The sequence below is a fragment of the Bemisia tabaci genome, chromosome 9 (assembly GCF_918797505.1).
Source record: "Bemisia tabaci chromosome 9, PGI_BMITA_v3".
Classification (NCBI taxonomy): domain Eukaryota; kingdom Metazoa; phylum Arthropoda; class Insecta; order Hemiptera; family Aleyrodidae; genus Bemisia; species Bemisia tabaci.
This window is the reverse complement of record NC_092801.1, coordinates 5,939,761-5,956,706: the sequence shown is the minus strand read 5'-3', so window position 1 is coordinate 5,956,706 and position 16,946 is coordinate 5,939,761. Positions and strand designations below refer to the sequence as shown.

The window sequence follows — 16,946 nt, the reverse complement described above, 5'->3', positions numbered from 1 at the left end:
TATTAAATATATAGATGACTACAATAATGTATTAATCCTAATTGGACTGCACTTTGCAATTTGGAACTATAAATTCTGGCTTATCTGAAAAAACACTTATGTGCATAGGGAAGCTAATGGCACATATCGACGGTGAAACTGTATCGTTGCGTGTTTAAGAATCTACGCTCACATTTTATTTTTCAAGTAGACCAAATCAATATCATTCCTTGAAATTTTCACAGAATTTTCACGAAGAGGAAAAATCACAAAAATTTTCAAGACTGGACGTTAAGTAGTTTTTCATTTAAAAAATTATGACAGGAAGTTTGCGACGTCGCAAACCGAGATACGTGGTTTGGTAGTTTATATGTTGTGTTTAAACCAGGCCTGAATTTATAGTTCCAAATGGACCACTAGACAAGGTACGAATTTCAGCATTCTGATACATGTTTCTCAAGCAAAATTTCACGTAGAACACGATACGCACAACGAAAATTACCAAAATCAACTCCTGACGAAGATATTTAATAATTCTTGATGCGTGAATTCAAACCACCCGCTCATGAAAACTCAATGCTCTACGTGATTCATATCGCGCGCTAAACGTTATCATGACAGTCTCTGCGCGATGTAAAAATCTGGCAACCTCAATCTTGACGCTTTGGCTCAGCTATAGCAAATTGCCTATAGTTCGAACAACACATGTTGGGAAATGAATATTGCTCGATTAAGAAACTTGCTGAGACCGTTGTCGTGCGCGATTTGACTCTTGTAGAGCTTTGAGTTTCTTGTGAGCGGGCAGTTCAAATTACTCGTAACCAATGTGAAATGAAAAGGTTAATATCTTCGTTAGGAGTTGGTTTCAGTAATTTTCGTTGCGCGAATCGGGTTCTACGTGAAATTTTGGTTAAGAAACATGTACCGGAATGCTCAAATTCGTACCTTGTCTAGTGATCCATTCAAGATTCGTCTTTAAAAGTAGAACTATCCATGCAAATGTTTTAATCGTCGCTTCCGAGTTAATTAGTTAGTAAGTTGCCGCGTGTTGTTAAAAACATAGGAAAATGGCGTCGTCTCCCATTTACGACTGCGTGTTCTCACCAATGCTGCCGTGCTAAGGAAAAACGTCGTATGAACATTCGAGAGATGCCAAATTTTCTCGAATAAAATGTTAATTTCGGAGGAAAGTTGTGAATATTTTTCCTTGACATTTTTAGACTATTCAGATCAAATTACGAGCAAAATTCCCTTGAAAATCCGAAGAAGAATGTTCATGAATATTCCCGAAAATTTGTGATTTTGTAATAGAACGAGGCCATATCACTTACGTTTCTAGGGCCGCATTCTATTATGCTTTCTAGCTCCTTCAGCCCGAAAGCCATCACTTTCGGAGCGCAAGCTCGCGCGTGCATTTCGGCGACCTCAGAGTATCTACCTTGGAGCATTATGGTCATCGCAATGACATCTTGGACGTCATCGCTCTTCCGGATGCTACCGAGATACATACTCTGAGGGGCCCGCGGCGCGGGGTCGTATCTTCGAGGCAGCGATCTAGTGATAGCGCTCTTGTATTCTCCGAATATACTGTCCACTCTACCATTTGAGTTACGTGAGTTTAGATTATTTCATCCCCCCATTACATAGTGGAGACGTCGGGAAAGGAGCACTTGTCATCCGGAAAATCCCAGGTTAGTAAGCGTTAAGTATTTAATTTTAAGTAGAAAATTTACAGAGTTAGTAGCTTCACCAAGTCAAGATTCACGAAAACTATTAGTAATTATCATTTATTTGATTGTACGAAAACAGTTAGTAATTTTCAAGCTTCGCAAAGTTGAAAACAGAAAGCGTTAAGTATTTAATTTTACAACTAAGAAAATCTACAGAGTTAGTAGGAATTTTTCGAGCTTCACCAAGTCAAAATTCACGAAAACCAGATGTAATTTTCATTTAATTAATAGTACGAAAACAGTTAGTAATTTTCAAGCTTCACTAAGTTGAAAATAGAAAGCGTTACGTAATTTTCGAAAAATCGATTTTTTTTCCATTCTCAAATTAAGAACTGCTTACGAAACTCTAGGTAATTTTTCACTGCAATCGTCCATCTAAATCTAAAATTTTCATTTGCTTTAAAGTGAAAAATTAGCCGAAAGTTTAAAGTAAGTTTCGTTGGGAGCATTAAATTTACAGTGAAATTCGATTCACGGATTTTCCTTCGAATTTTCTGGGGCAGCAGAAAAACTATTTTTTTTAAATTCTGTTTCAAACTTGTGAGCAAGAACAAATCTTTACGAAGTTTAACTTGTGCATCCTTCAAAGTTCTGAAAGTTGATTTCTTCATACTGACATTTTTTTAAAAGAAAGTTTAGTTTAAGCGTATCGTTTCCTTGTGCCTATCGCAAATTTGGCGACTTTGTCTCAGATTTATCCTCCCGTGCTGATTCTCGTACGCAGCTGTGATCAAACTTTTCAAGTCACGACGCTGATTGCGCAGAGAATCTGGACGCGCGACGAAATCTGGGATTTCTTTAAGCCTTTTTGCTGATTCTTCTTTCATTGCTTCTATCAGTGTTTGCTAAATTAGTGCTAAATTAGTGCCGAGTACGCGGACTTATCTTATTTTTTTTTGCTTAAGTCAAAATTTTCTCCGCTCGTCGGGAAATTGTGCGTCGTTCCATAAACATCGCGTCAAGTAAATAAACAGTAAAAGCTGCCTTGTCTACATTGAATTGCGACGTGTGTGAGAGTTACGGGAAGCAACTCAATGAAGAGAATAGCATAATACGAAAACATATTTTTCAAAATTGCGTTTTTAGAGACTCGTCTATGTTTCCAATCGCGTTTGTTGCACCGAGAGCGGTTTCGAAAACGCTGATGCGAGTAAACACCATGCAAAGCCGACCGAATCCATATTCTCTCATGCCGGCTTGGTTGAAAACGAGTACGAGGCGGTTGGGTTTAAATGGCAGACCGAACTTGTGCAGGCAGTCCCAGGACCAAGAAACATACTATTAGAAGGCATGGAGATCAGAGGAAACAGCCGGAAAATGACCCAAGACTGGAACCAAACATTTCAACCTGGTTTATGGGAGCAAAATTCCGCGCAGATGAATCCTCGAGGATACAGGGTCTTCCAAGTGGACGGACAAACGCCCTGGCAGCAAGAGATGCTCAGAGTATTGCAGTCACTGAACCAAACCATGTTGGGAGCCAACTCGTCTCGTTCGGCGGAAGGGCCCTCAGTAACGATTAAGGCACCTCCATTCAAAAAAGTATTCAACGGCGAGGCCGACTATGAGATCAGAGACTTTTTGAAAGACTTCGAGACATACTACCGCAACTGTTCGGACAAAGAAAAGAGGGAACAGCTCAGATGCCACCTTGGCAAGAGGGCGGTACTGTATTATGATAACGAAGAAGTATCGTTCATGAATTGTCGATCCTTTGATGAAGTGAAGCAGAGACTGATTGAATACTTCGATGCGGACGACGATGCTTTATCCAAATTCACGGAGCGCGCGCAAAAAAGTAACGAGGACCCATTGGACTTTGTGCAGACAAAACGGAAGCTGGCGAATCTAGCAAGAGTGACTCAAAACACGACTGAGGCGCAGCTGGTTAAGCACATTAAGTTGAAATTGACACCAGAATACCAAAAACAGGTAATGAACAGCCGAGATCTAACAATCAAGCAGTTAATAGAATCATTAAAAAATGCCAAACTTGTTCTCTCCCCCCCAGAAAAATCCGAGGACTCGGTTCTAGCAATAAATAGATCTCCAGAACAAAACTCATCGTTAGATTCCAGGATGAAATCCCAAGAAAACGCCATGGCAACATTAGCGGCAACAGTCGACTTGACCCGCGCAGAAATGGATACCATGAGAGACAACATAACCAGGGGTTTGGAAAAGCTGTTCAACGAGGCGTCGAGGCAAAGCACATACGGAGTACCGCCGAACCAAGGGCAGTATCAGCCGTACCAAGGGCAGTATCAGCCTTATCAGCCTTATCAAGGGCAGTTACAGTCAAATCAGGGACAATATCAGCCAAGTCAGGGACAGTATCAGCCAATCCGAGGACAGTTTCAGTCAAATCAGGGACAATATCAGCAACAAAGGGCAGGGATGCCCTCCAAGAAAAGAAAATGGACCCGAAACCAAGAAGTTGACGCCCTGCGTGTCTCAGCAAACTCCAGGAATCAGCAAAGTAGATGGAACGGGAACGTGAATCAGGCAGTTTCAAAGGCGCATTCTGCAAATCCTCATCAAAGCCAGTACAAGAATTTCCAACAACAAAACAATGCTGGGGGAACAGTGAGAGAAAATAAACAGGTTAAGATATTGTCAATCAGTTCTAAAGAGGCTTTGGATCCTTCAAACAGTACAGTAAAATCTCGTGATACTTTTGATACTAAAAATCCTAGAAGCAAATTTCCTGTAAAAAATGGGTGTCATATGTCTTTTGCTGAAAGCGATTTTGGTGAGCGTGGAGTAACAGTGGCCCACGACCCGAAGCGTGCGATTTCTGAAGAAACCGAAAATTCTTTTAAGAATGATTGCAAGAAAGCAAGTAGATACAAGATAGAGAGTAATTTTAGTAATAAGGAAGTGATTTTGGACAAATCGGGTTATGATTTTTCAGATTCAAATAATGTGGATCATGAACCTATTTACATAAGGAGTGTTATTTTTGCACAAGATAATAACGTTGAGCAAGAGGTTCATTCCTTGCCTGATTTTAATGATACGAATTTTGGGTCTAATGCATCTTTGAGCAGTGTTTCAGATAGTTCTGAGAAAATTGGCTTAAACAAAGGAAGTGTCGAGCCCGTTAGGGAGCGTGGAGATCCCGACACGTTCAAGATTTGCAAATCTGAAGAGAGCCCAGCCGCATGTGAAACTCAGGATGGAGATTTTCACAACATACAAATATTCCCTACGGAATTCGTAAGTTCTATTGAAGAAAATGGTAAATATGATCATTTTGATCAGCAAGAAACTAGAATAGAGGCATCAAAACTCGAACACGAGGTCAAAATTTTCACGGTAACAAGCGATGAACTTGAACTTACGCGTGGTTTACGCGTTTCAGGTAAACAAGGTGAGCGCAGCGATTTTCAAAACATTGACGCCGCCAGTCGCGAAGTTTACAAATTCAAGAAAAGGAGTGAGGAAAAGCGAGGCTGCACTACTACGAATTACACGGATGATGCCAAATCGGAGTTCAATAAGAAAGTCGGTTCGAAAATTAATGATTATTTTAATGGATCCAAGATGGATCATGATTTTTCTTGGAGGAGATTGCCTCCCAAGAATTGGAGATTTAGGAGGAAATTCGATCCTAAGGGATAGTATCAATCCAGAATTTTTGGTATCAAAACGTGTGACTTTCTTATCCTAATGACGATGTTTTATTTTTTTACAGAATACGGTAATATATTCTTTGATTTTCAGATTTTTTTTTTGTTGGTTTAAATTTTACTCTTCTTAACGGACTTTTCCGAAGGTCGGTGAATCAAGAATTATACATAAAAAAAATGGACCATTTGTTTACTGGAAAGTCCATCTAAAAAAAAGAAGAGGTTGCAAAAGTAAGCTTTTAAGAGGATAGCTTCAACATTCCTTGATCGTCTTATGTTTGGAGAAAAGATGAATATTTTTTTTTCTCCTGGAAAATGTTATTCGTTTTAGCTCCGTCTCTTTTCCTCCTATCTTTCACGGTCCTCTTCGGTTTATTCAGAATGCATGCACGTACTTGAGTTTCATTTTTACTTATTTTTATTACTCTTGACTTTTTCATGCTTTTTGTACATGCTTAATATGTTTGTTGTGTATGTGTTGCATGTGCCGGTACATATATGTTGCATTGCACGATTTCTGTAATTGCGCGATCAAGATGGGAAAAAAGGCCAGGCTTCTTGATCAACTACTTTTAATTCGAACTTTAGATTTTCAAGTCCCATTTTATCAAAGCAAAGGATTGGGCTAAGTAACGCGGTTCAAATTACAAAATCTAACCGTAGAGCAAATTAATTTCAGTGACCTAAGGTGAATGCTTTCATCAAGTCCTTCTTAGGTCTGGCTCTCATTCTCTTTTTAAGTCTTTAAGTTTTCTTTAGTTCTGCTGTTTATGGCAGAAACTCGTTACAGGTTTCGTTCTTCCTATGGAAAAAGAGAACGTGGTGGAAAAGCTATTGCCCCCGCATAAATGTAGTTCCCAAGAATGTTTTCCTTTTACTCTCCAGAAAAAAAGAATGCCATTATAAGCGCTGCAATTTAGGTAACAGGAGAGTGAGTTCAAAATAATTTTTAAACTCTGATATTGAATACTTTCACCCGCTTCAGAATTGTTTTCTAAAAATTTTGAGAAGTATGCATTTCTAACTCTGTAGTCTCACAATGTATTTTTACTTCTTTCTAGGAGTCCTGTTTCACTCTTTCTTTACTGTTTTGTTTTCTTCATGATTTTCTTCTTAAAGATTTTCTATTTCCATTATATTAAATCAAAAGAATCAGCAAAGTAACGTTGATTATTTGTCATTGTGAATTACGACCGGGAACTAGACTAAAACTACCTAACGTCATTACTAATTTTATAAAATTGATACTTTCGCTTAAAAAAAGGTAAGGATTTTTCCTCTTCCTTGCGGAAATGTCAGGGGTACCTAAGCCTAAACGGATTTTGAAACGCGCAGCACGTTATGTGCAGCGTTGTCACATTTTGTTAATCCTGATTATATGACTTTTTCATTTGTTTAATACGTATTTAATTTTATCTGCAATTTTTACTTTTCAAACTTGCTTCCTTTCCGTAAGTCTTTCCTTATTTGTATCAATTGCGATACTTAAGTGAGCAAGATGGTTATTGTTCCCTTCAAACAACCTTCAATTTATTAGGAATCGTTGTGTTAAGATGAAAATATGCACAAATTTACAGTAACAACTAAGAAACCCAGAACAGTTTCCGATTTTTTATCTGGAAAAAATTTCGTGGTGGAGAAAAGGCGCTACTGCCCCCGTATATGAGTAGAAAGTAATTTCTACTAATTATTTATTTTTATTTTAAGAAAAAAACCATCAGGCGCAAGTCAGTTTTCGATATAGAATTGGAAAGTAATTTCTTGTTATTTTTTACCATTATGTGCAGTAAATTATCGATTACATGTTGAATGATAACATAATAAATGATTATTGCATGAATGATATTCTAGAGTTGTATTTATAAAAATTTAGAATTTTTATACTTTCTACTGAAAATAGGAAATTTTAACCTAGTAATCTAATCATGTGTTTTTTGTGGGCAACGTTTCAGAAGTCCTGTTCGCAAGGGGAGTTTCCTAATGCCGTCTTGGAATTCGCATCACTGACGAGAAACGCATTTCCAGTCCATGTCGCTTGAATAGTACACGTCGCAGATGACACCCAACCGAAGTGATACTAACTTCACTGCCCATGGCAGGCCGCAGGCCGGCTCATTCCAGTTGGTGCCTGTGGGATTTTGGTCAACCCGGTTCTTTGCTCGGAGCATCTCCCTGGGCTCACAGGCTCATCAGGAAGATATATAAGCTGTCTTCATCCATGGATGGTGACGGTCGACATCCCCCAACATCCCTGGAAAATCTCGCTGCATCAACTTTTCGGCGGAGTCGGGCACGTTCCTCCCGAGGGACTTCTCCCATCGTCATATCTCCTTGTCGGGAACATCGGGCCGGCGAACAACCAAAGAGGATACTGGGACATCCCGGGGGACACGCTGCTGTCAAGTCGAGAGCGATCTGCAAACCTGGCTCATCCTGCATCAACCTCTGGGCGGGATCAGGCGCATTCCTTCCGAGAGGTCGTCGGGGACATCAGGCCGGTGGACATCCGAAGGCATCCTTGGACATCCTAGGGGACACACTGCAATCGCGGCAAGGGCGATCGGTGAACTTTCCGCAACCTAATTGGTGGGTCCTAACATCTTTCCCGCGAGGTCATCGATAGGCAACTCATAGATTTGGCAAACATGCATTCTCACTGTACTGCGAGGCGGCTGAAACTTGGATAACAGCGGATGTTGACGGTGTACATCAACAGCAGCATTGGGCAATGACATGACTACCAGGCGATTTCTGAATCAGCATGAATGCGTTGGACGGACGGTCACGGAAAACTCTTCTCGGCGTTTTGTTATATTTACCTAGGTTAAGAAAATAACCCGGTGCTGGATAAAAGAGCGTATTTATTTATATTTTGTTTCAGCTCGATTTTTTTTAACGAGTACCGGGACGAATCAGGTTAGGGCTGGGGCAGAGGGGCCTCATGGTTCTTTTGGGATGTTGTTAAATGAACAGAAAAGCCATGAAGTTCTTCAAACCAAAGCTCTGATTGGATTCCGGCAAAGATTGTAGCCGCTTTATTTATATTTTTTTTTCTGGAAAAAGTCATATTTTCTATTACCATTCGATTAATGTTTTTTTTAACGCTAGCCTTCTCTTATTTATGATTTTTTTAAACTTCTTTTATTTTACTATTTTTTTACGACGAAACGCTGCAATTTGCTGCGCATGGGCCTTTGCTTCGAAAGGGATGGTTAAATTATTTTTTTTTTTACTATTTTTTTTTAACGTATGGTGGGATGGTGTAATAGAACGAGGCCATATCACTTACGTTTCTAGGGCCGCATTCTATTATGCTTTCTAGCTCCTTCAGCCCGAAAGCCATCACTTTCGGAGCGCAAGCTCGCGCGTGCATTTCGGCGACCTCAGAGTATCTACCTTGGAGCATTATGGTCATCGCAATGACATCTTGGACGTCATCGCTCTTCCGGATGCTACCGAGATATGGATTGCATTTTGCAAAAAGGAACCACTAGCATTGCAATGATGCTAAGATTGTGCAACTTCATCTTTTGCAATAAAATTGCGGAAATCGTGGAAAACTATGAAATTTAGATGGTATTTTTTGTCTTCAATTTACAGTTTTTAGCGAGTAAAATAGAAACTATTAATGGATAATCGGGTTTTTCCTCCAAGACAAAAGAAGTTGCACAATCTTAGCAACATTGCAATGCTAGTGGTTCCTTTTTGCAAAATGCAATCCATATATACTCTGAGGGGCCCGCGGCGCGGGGTCGTATCTTCGAGGCAGCGATCTAGTGATAGCGCTCTTGTATTCTCCGAATATACTGTCCACTCTACCATTTGAGTTACGTGAGTTTAGATTATTTCATCCCCCCATTACAATTTATCAAAGGAAAGTTGGCAACGTCTAAAGGCTCATGCGGCGCGGCGTTTCTCCTTACGTTTAACCGCGTTGGAAACGGCTGGTATTGACCACCAGACTAGGGACGAATTTAAGCAATCTGATACATGTTTCTTAGCCAGAATTTCACGTAGAACACGATTAGCGCAACGAATATTACTGAAACTAACGCCTAACGAAGATATCAACGTTTTTATTTCACATTGGATACGAGGAATTTGAACTGCCCGCTCACAAGAAACTCAAAGCTCTACGTGTGTCAAATCGCGCACCACAATGGTTTCAGCAAGCTCCTCAATGGAGCAATGTTCATTTCCCATCATGTGTTTTTCAAACTATAAGCAATTTGCTATGGCTGAGCCAAAGCGTCAAGATCGAGGTTGCCAGATTTTTATATCGCAGAGACTGTCATGATAACGTTTAGCACGCGATGTGAATCACGTAGAGCATTGAGTTTTCATGAGCGGGTGGTTTGAATTCACGCATCAAGAATCATTAAATATCTTCGTAAGGAATTGATTTCGGTCATTTTCTTTGTGCGTATCGTGCTCTACGTAAAATTTTGGTCAAGAAACATGTATCAGAATGCTAAGATTCGTACCTTGTCTAGCGGTCCATTGACCGGGGTGCGAACACCAACAGTACCGCTAATAAATAACCATAAAAACTCGTATTTACACTTTAGTAATCACACATTTTTAATCAATCAATACATGTGTATCTTATCTTATAAACGCTTAATACACGAAGATCTGGGGCAGAGGACCCGTGCCAAAAAACAGAACATTAATACATCAATACAACTGTCAAAGAAAGTACATTCTGAAAATTGTGCCATGCAAGACGTTTGAAAGTGCCCAGTAAACTGACACTCTGACAGTTTGGAATTCACAGTTCAGAAACGTAGTTATGAAAAAAAAAGAAAGGAAGAAAAAATACTATTTAAAATGTTTATCTTTCATACGTAGGGCTTTAATTTTTGGCTTAAAATATAACTTTAAGCCCCCTATCCATACACTGGGACTATTCAAGTAACACGTAAGTCACTTAAAGGGAAAAGGAGATATGAGTATGTCTTGCTTTATAGGGTCCCAGTCTTACGTAAGGCTCCCATTTTTTTCCTGGGAAAAAATAACCTTTTTTACACGCAAAAATAGAATTTTTCAAACTTTCTCCGATATTTTTCTGGAAGAAAGGAGGCTACGGATTCGGGCCAGACTTCCGTGATGCGAAATTGGGGATGAGAAGTTGCCTTATACAGGTGCTTTCGAAGTTAGGGTGGGGTTGGGGGGTAAAAATCGGGTAAAATACCGTACGTAAAAATGGAGCGGCCCCGTGGCGCATGCAATTGGACTGCATTTTGCAATTTGGAAATATAAATTCTGGCTCTTCTGAATAAACACTTATGTGCATAGGGAAACTAATGGCACATACGTCGTTTTTAAACCGGGCTAGAAGTTATAGTTCCAAATTGCAAAATGTAGTCCAATTCATCTTACAAGATATTACGAGAGTTGTTTTACGTTAAACAAATTTTTAGATGTTTCAACTCAACTTGGAGAGAAATCGGTGTTCTAAAAACTATTCTTTTGTGCACTGCAGTCCCTTTACCCATTGAAGTTCACTAATGAAATAAGAATGTAGCTATACTAAAGAAATTGAAGATCTTATAGATAATTATTACTTATGATTGATGAGGTGATTGAACAGGTGATATTAATATGAAAAATTAGGTTAAATAAAGAGAAGACGGTATTGTCTCAAATAGATTGTTGATATTTATGTGAATATAATATGTACATATTTCATTCTAACACTCTTACATGCGATGAACCTAATATTACCACCAAAATTCTAAAACTCTTCACCTCTCTTAATTTAAAAATCTAAATTTTCGTTTATACTCCTATTTTCAAAATTATCTGTAAAGACGTTAATAGCCTGAGTCGCTGAATGTCTTAAAATTATAATAACTAACTAACTAACTAACAAGTTTACATTACACGGTGCCCGACGTGTAGGCACACAATCTCTCTAATAGCTCCGCGTCCTAAGTACGAGTACAACCTTTTATAATTACTTAACTTTATTGTGTATGTAAATTTAATTTAAACACTATAAACTCTGTACAAGGAGACCGGCATGCATTGATTAATAAAATGAGGGCACGAAAAATCCGCTCCGAGTACCCCGGCAGGTTAATACACGTAGACTTAAATAATTATTGATTTTTGAGTCTGGCTTATTTTGTCGGAGAGATTTGCTTTCAACAAGGTTTACGACTAAGGGAATTTGAAAATTTCCGTCGCAGAATTGAAAAATTATTCAACTTTACTCATGTATGTAGAACAAAGAAGTAACACTAGTGGCAAGGCGCTGATACGACTATTGCTGCACGATGGATATGCATGTTGCGTGTACAAAAAACTGAAGGCGCTCTGGATTTCTTTAAGCTATTACGTGCGTTCCAAGCTCGCAATGAAACGAGATTTTGAAAGCGTACATGCCTTTTCTGAAACGCTTTGAAAAAAATTACAAAAACCTGTGGACTTTCGATACAGAATGAAATACTTGGATAAAGGAACCCTTCCTCGTAATATGATTTTTGAATCATTTCAATTTATCTCCAAAAAAAAGTCTTTTAAAAGTTGAAGGCAATTATTTTGCACTTGTTGCGTCCGTCATAAAAGTAAATGATAAAAAAAGAGCTGATGGACTTCTGAGTCGTAATTTTCGGTGTCATTTGCGATGGTGGGGAAGGATCCGAATTCTGCACTTAAAAAAAAAAAAAAAGTACCCCTTTCATGCCGACAATCCCATGGAAAAGACTGCCGCTCACGGCAGGTTTGTTGCTATGACGGTTAAAAAGAAACGATTATCAACCTGCTCTACTATACTGCCGTGCTATGGAAAAACGCCGTAGAAACCTTCAGGCGTTGCCAAATTCTCTTTGCTAAAACACGCCTAGCAAACCTATAAATACGTTTCTTCTAATTTTTCAGATGATTTTGTTCAATTTCAGAGAAAGATATTCATAAATACCCTCAAAAATAAACATTTTAGTGAAGGGACTTTGGCAATTCTCTAATGTTCACACGGCGTTTTTCCTTAGCACGGCAGTGAACCCCGAGAGACAAGAGACCCTCCACTAGTATCTCGGCTATTGTGGAAGTTCTTACTTTCGGGACTTCAACAATTACCTGTTGACTTACCTGAGTGGTTGAAGTTTAACAACGTGTTGGCAGTTTCGTTTTTCAAACAAGCCAAAACTAGTCGAAGTTTGGGAAACTTGTTTGGCTCATGACGTCGCTCGAAGCTCATCACCCACCATGTAGGTAGGTTAACACTAGTCAACAGCCGAAAAAAGCGTGATGACTGTTGCTCCCTTATAATTGTCCATAAGGAAGTGTTGAATGGAGATGTTTGTATGTATTTGCTCCCTATCTGTGCATGGAGTGTTTGTCTCGATGTAGAGGTGGACTCTCAGGATGGCGTGGGATATTCCCTCCATTTTGGCCTCAACTTGAGAGCTTTTTTTGAGCTTGGGAGATTATTTCAGAGAAAACCAGTGGCACCATCGTGTTTCTCGCGAATTTTTACAAAAGAATCAATAATCGCAAACTCAAACATGCAACATCTCCATTGTGGTAGTACTCAAATTAATTGTAGTTGTACGAAGTAGGTTACATGTAGGATCAATGAAGTAGGTTACTAACCGATATGTTGCGCGCGGTACTACCGCACAATTAACTGGAAATGCCCGCATCATCCAACAAATTGGAGTGGTATTACAATGTTTTAGGGGACAAACCCGCACTTTTTTTCCGTGCCGCATGAGCTCGATACAGTTGCGATTTTGTAAGTTGGCAACACTGCTTATGCTGTTCAAATCCATTAAAAATCGATCGTTTTACACACATTTAAATAGAGAGAAATCAGTGTGCCAACTTTCAAAAATCTCCATTGGCTGGATGGAAATTCGGAAGTCCATTTGTGCGAGGGGTACCGTATTCTTCACTTACCAAACTAAAGTAGGACATCAGTTGAAACATGATCGGGTAGTACAAGGATGACTCCGATAGACTTTGCTCAAGCCTTTACTTTTGAATTCTGGTACGAAGGGTTTACGCTGAAAAAAATGTCCTTTGCAAAGTCGCGCGGTGAAAACAAGTCGACCGAAACTTGATCGAGATAGAATCGTCGAAGTCGCGACGCACAGTTGCGGGCGAACAGTGAACCGTCCCAATGCGTGAATCCCGTTGACGAAATCGGATTAAAGGCTAAATCCTTGCTGTACTTTTTTCGCTCTTTTCATAGGGTAACAATAGCCGCCATTTGCTGGATAAGGCTGTCACCAGTTGAAACAGCAAAAAATGTGTCAAAAAATGCGTCAAAAAATGCGTCACAGCTAAGTGTTTTTATTAAAACAAGCCGCCTCGATAGTTTAACGCGGGGATCATGTTCCCATACCTGGGAAGAGAACCGTATATGTGCAACCAAACGTTGCACAATCTCCCCTGATGAGATATTTTTGAAGGAAATTATGAAAACTGCCCTTTGAAATTTTCAGACACTGCAACTAAAACTCCAAATGATATTCTGAGAAAAAAATTAATTAATTCTGAGAAAAAATTGATTTACGTCAGCAGAGATTTGATAGCGTCTGAGGGTTCGCCGGCCGTTCTTTTAAAACTCAGTGACATGTTTTCGACATTGAAATATTCGCTATGTGTTTCATCATTCGATTTGAAAATTAAATCGACAAAATTGTTTGAAAATTATATCGACGCAATTCCTTGAAACTTAAATCGACCGAATTTCTGGAAAGTCCACGTGATACATTATCTCTGTTTGGGTGTAGTGAAACTCTCGAGCGATGAAGTTGACTTGACGGGGCCAAGGAATTTTAAAACGACGCAGACAAGATAATGGAGATGTTGCATGTGTGAGGAATTTGCGATTTGACAGTTGATTATAATGTAAAAGTTCGTGAGAAACACGATAGTGCCACTGGTTTTCTCTAAAATCAACTCCCAAGCTCAAAAAAAGCTCTCAAAGGCCAAAATGGAGGGGATATCCCACCCTACCCTGAGAGTCCACATCTACATCCAGACAAACTCTCCATGCACAGATAGGGAGCAAATACATTGACAGGGCTGCCACTTTATTTGGGGACTCAAAAACTGAAAACACGGCATCACTGCTAATGTATTTGCTCCCTATCTTTGCATGGAGAGTTTGTCTTGATGTAGACGTGGACTCTCAGGATAGCGTGGGATATCCCCTCCATTTTGGTCTCAACTTAAGAGCTTTTTTTAAGCTCGCTGCGTATTGCCAGCACGAAACGGGCATTGGCGCCTACAAACCTAACAGGGATACTTCACGCATTGCGTTATGCGTGAAGTATCCCTGTTAGGTTTGTAGGCGCCAATGCGCGTGTCACGCTGGACGACCTCGTCCGCCGCGTCGCGGCGCTTCAAGCAACTATTTCACAACAGAGGTTTTGCACAGTGTCATACAAAATTGAGGGCGCTCCAACACATTAAATATGACAGTCATACTTTAAGAGCACCGAGCTTTCCTCGCAAAATAAATCAAGATACTACGGCACAAAAAGAGGGAGGTAGTCCAAAAACTCACCAAGACCCACCTTGGGCCTCAACTTGAGAGCTTTTTTTGAGCCTGGGAGTTGATTTCAGAGAAAACCAGTGGCACCATCGTGTTTCTCGCAAACTTTAACATAATTAATAGTCAAATCGCAAATCCCTCACACATGCAACATCTCCATTGGTTTTGGGGTTCATCCGTTGTTGTGCGTCAGGGCAATAGGACAAAATGGACCTATTTATGCTAAAAGGAACTATGTGCAATTTGCATAGGGTTTGCGTGTAACATAGTTCTTTTAATAGCAGAAATACATCCAAATGTCCAAAGATAAATGTCCTAAGTATAAAAATGTCCAAAGTCAGAAAAGTCCATATCTAAAACATGTCCAAATATCTGGAATGTCCAATAGCGGTAACTCGACTGAAAACAAAATTGCCCAATAATGACATGATTTGACCAAGTGGCAACATAGTGAGCTTGAAGTCTTTATGCTGTCAAAAAAGTCAAGAGCAAATCAGGATAGAATCCTCAGGCGCGTCCAGCGGTATCAAGAATGTAAAGATGAAGATGATATTCCACGATATCCTAGGGGAATAGACTATTATGTTCGAGTTTGCAACGAGCCGCAAGACGAAAATGATGAAGAATTTCTACGAACAGGTAAATGGCAATGTTAATCATGACTGATAGAAACTACAGTACCTGTATAGCGAGAGTATAGACAGATGTGAAACTCCTAAAATCCATTAGGCCTTCACCAATGTCTCCGCGAATAAAGTTAGGGCCCAGAAATGCAGCCAACCTATGAATCTCAATTATCCAGAGCGCTTTACTAATACAATTGTTACGAACCATCGTTTATAAAGCACGTGCTTTACTTAGATTTTGCATAAATTTACTCGTTTTTGCGGAAGAACACTCATTTATGTACATTCTTAGCCATCTTGGTTAGAATTGGAATCTGCAGACTGGCAGTGAAATTTTGTGCGTTAGAAGTTGGTTAGAAGGGTGGCTGCACTTTTGGGCCCTAAGCCCTCCATGAAGCGATCTGTCCATACTCTTGCTATATAGGTACTCTAATAGAAACTGGAATTTTGAGCATTTTTCATTTTGGCCGCGATACCACTATTGGGCATTTCAGATACTTGGACATATTTTACAGATGTACTTTTTTTACTTTGGAAAGTTTTTTCTAGATATTTATTTTTGGACATTTTGACCTATCACCTGCGTCAGCCGGCAAGGTTAATGTCAACGTGCCTGAAACTGGTACAACACAAGTTGCTAAAGACCTCAAAATAGATTTTCAACTCGCATGCTGAAATGGCTTCAATCGTGATGAACTTTTCAGATTGATTTTGATGAAAAAAGGCACATTTGACGTGGAGAGGGTGTCACTTTTGCGATCACGTTTACGGTCGATGTATTCCGCAAAAACGTATCCAATGAGCTGAAAAAACACGGATGAATTGGAAATTCGGCGAAATTCAAACGCTTTTAACCACAGTTTCCACCGATTGCTGCGACTACAGTACTCTATTTTTAGTTCTTTAGAGTACCAAGGAACGAAGATTCTATCGCAAAGCAACGCGATGAAAACGTGTCGTTCAAAACGCTGACCATTACACTCATTTTGCCTCCGATCACAATTGTCAGATTGTGCTGAAAATCAGCACTTTTCCCAATTTTAACTCGGGATATCTACATTATTTGGTACAATTTGGCAGCCTTGCTCTAGAGCGACCAAAGGTAAACGGTTGGTGTGACCGCGTTAGGAGAGCACAAGTTAGAAAAGGGAGGGAGGACTCAAAAATATCGACTCATGCTGACATTTTTCAGTGGTGCGTCACAAGAAGTGTTCCCGTTAGCGAGTTTAAAAAAAAGTTTAGCGGAGTCTGTGCTAATCGTTCTGCTGAGGAAGAACGCCTTATTTTCCTCCTGACGTTGCCAAATTTTCTTCGATTAGAAAAAAAAATTTTCAGAGAAACTTATGAACGGGCCTCATCTAATTTTCACAAATTTTCGTTCGCAATTTAAACTAAAGTATCTGAATAATTCAAAGAGGGATATTCATAACTTTCCTAAAGGTCATATTTTGTCGAGGGAAATCTGTTA

The 16,946-nt window shown here is 39.6% G+C and overlaps 2 protein-coding genes across 2 annotated transcripts in view; both read left to right on the top strand.

The window, feature by feature from the left end:
• The window catches only part of LOC109032903 (salivary peroxidase/catechol oxidase), an 85,209-nt gene that overhangs the window by 60,688 nt on the left and 7,575 nt on the right, over positions 1-16,946 (top strand).
• On the top strand, positions 1,694-9,167 carry LOC109034031 (uncharacterized). Its single transcript, XM_072304257.1, has 2 exons — positions 1,694-4,928; positions 7,294-9,167. Exons 1-2 carry the CDS (start codon positions 3,000-3,002, stop codon positions 7,378-7,380), a joined length of 2,016 nt encoding a protein of 671 aa, XP_072160358.1. The 5' UTR covers positions 1,694-2,999; the 3' UTR covers positions 7,381-9,167.

Bases quoted from the DNA above. Each gene is read 5' to 3' on its own strand.
- LOC109034031 (XM_072304257.1), top strand. From the start codon at position 3,000: ATGGAGATCAGAGGAAACAGCCGGAAAATGACCCAAGACTGGAACCAA. The intron at 4,929-7,293 runs GTAAGTTCTATT...GCAACGTTTCAG, and splicing joins AAATATTCCCTACGGAATTC to AAGTCCTGTTCGCAAGGGGA.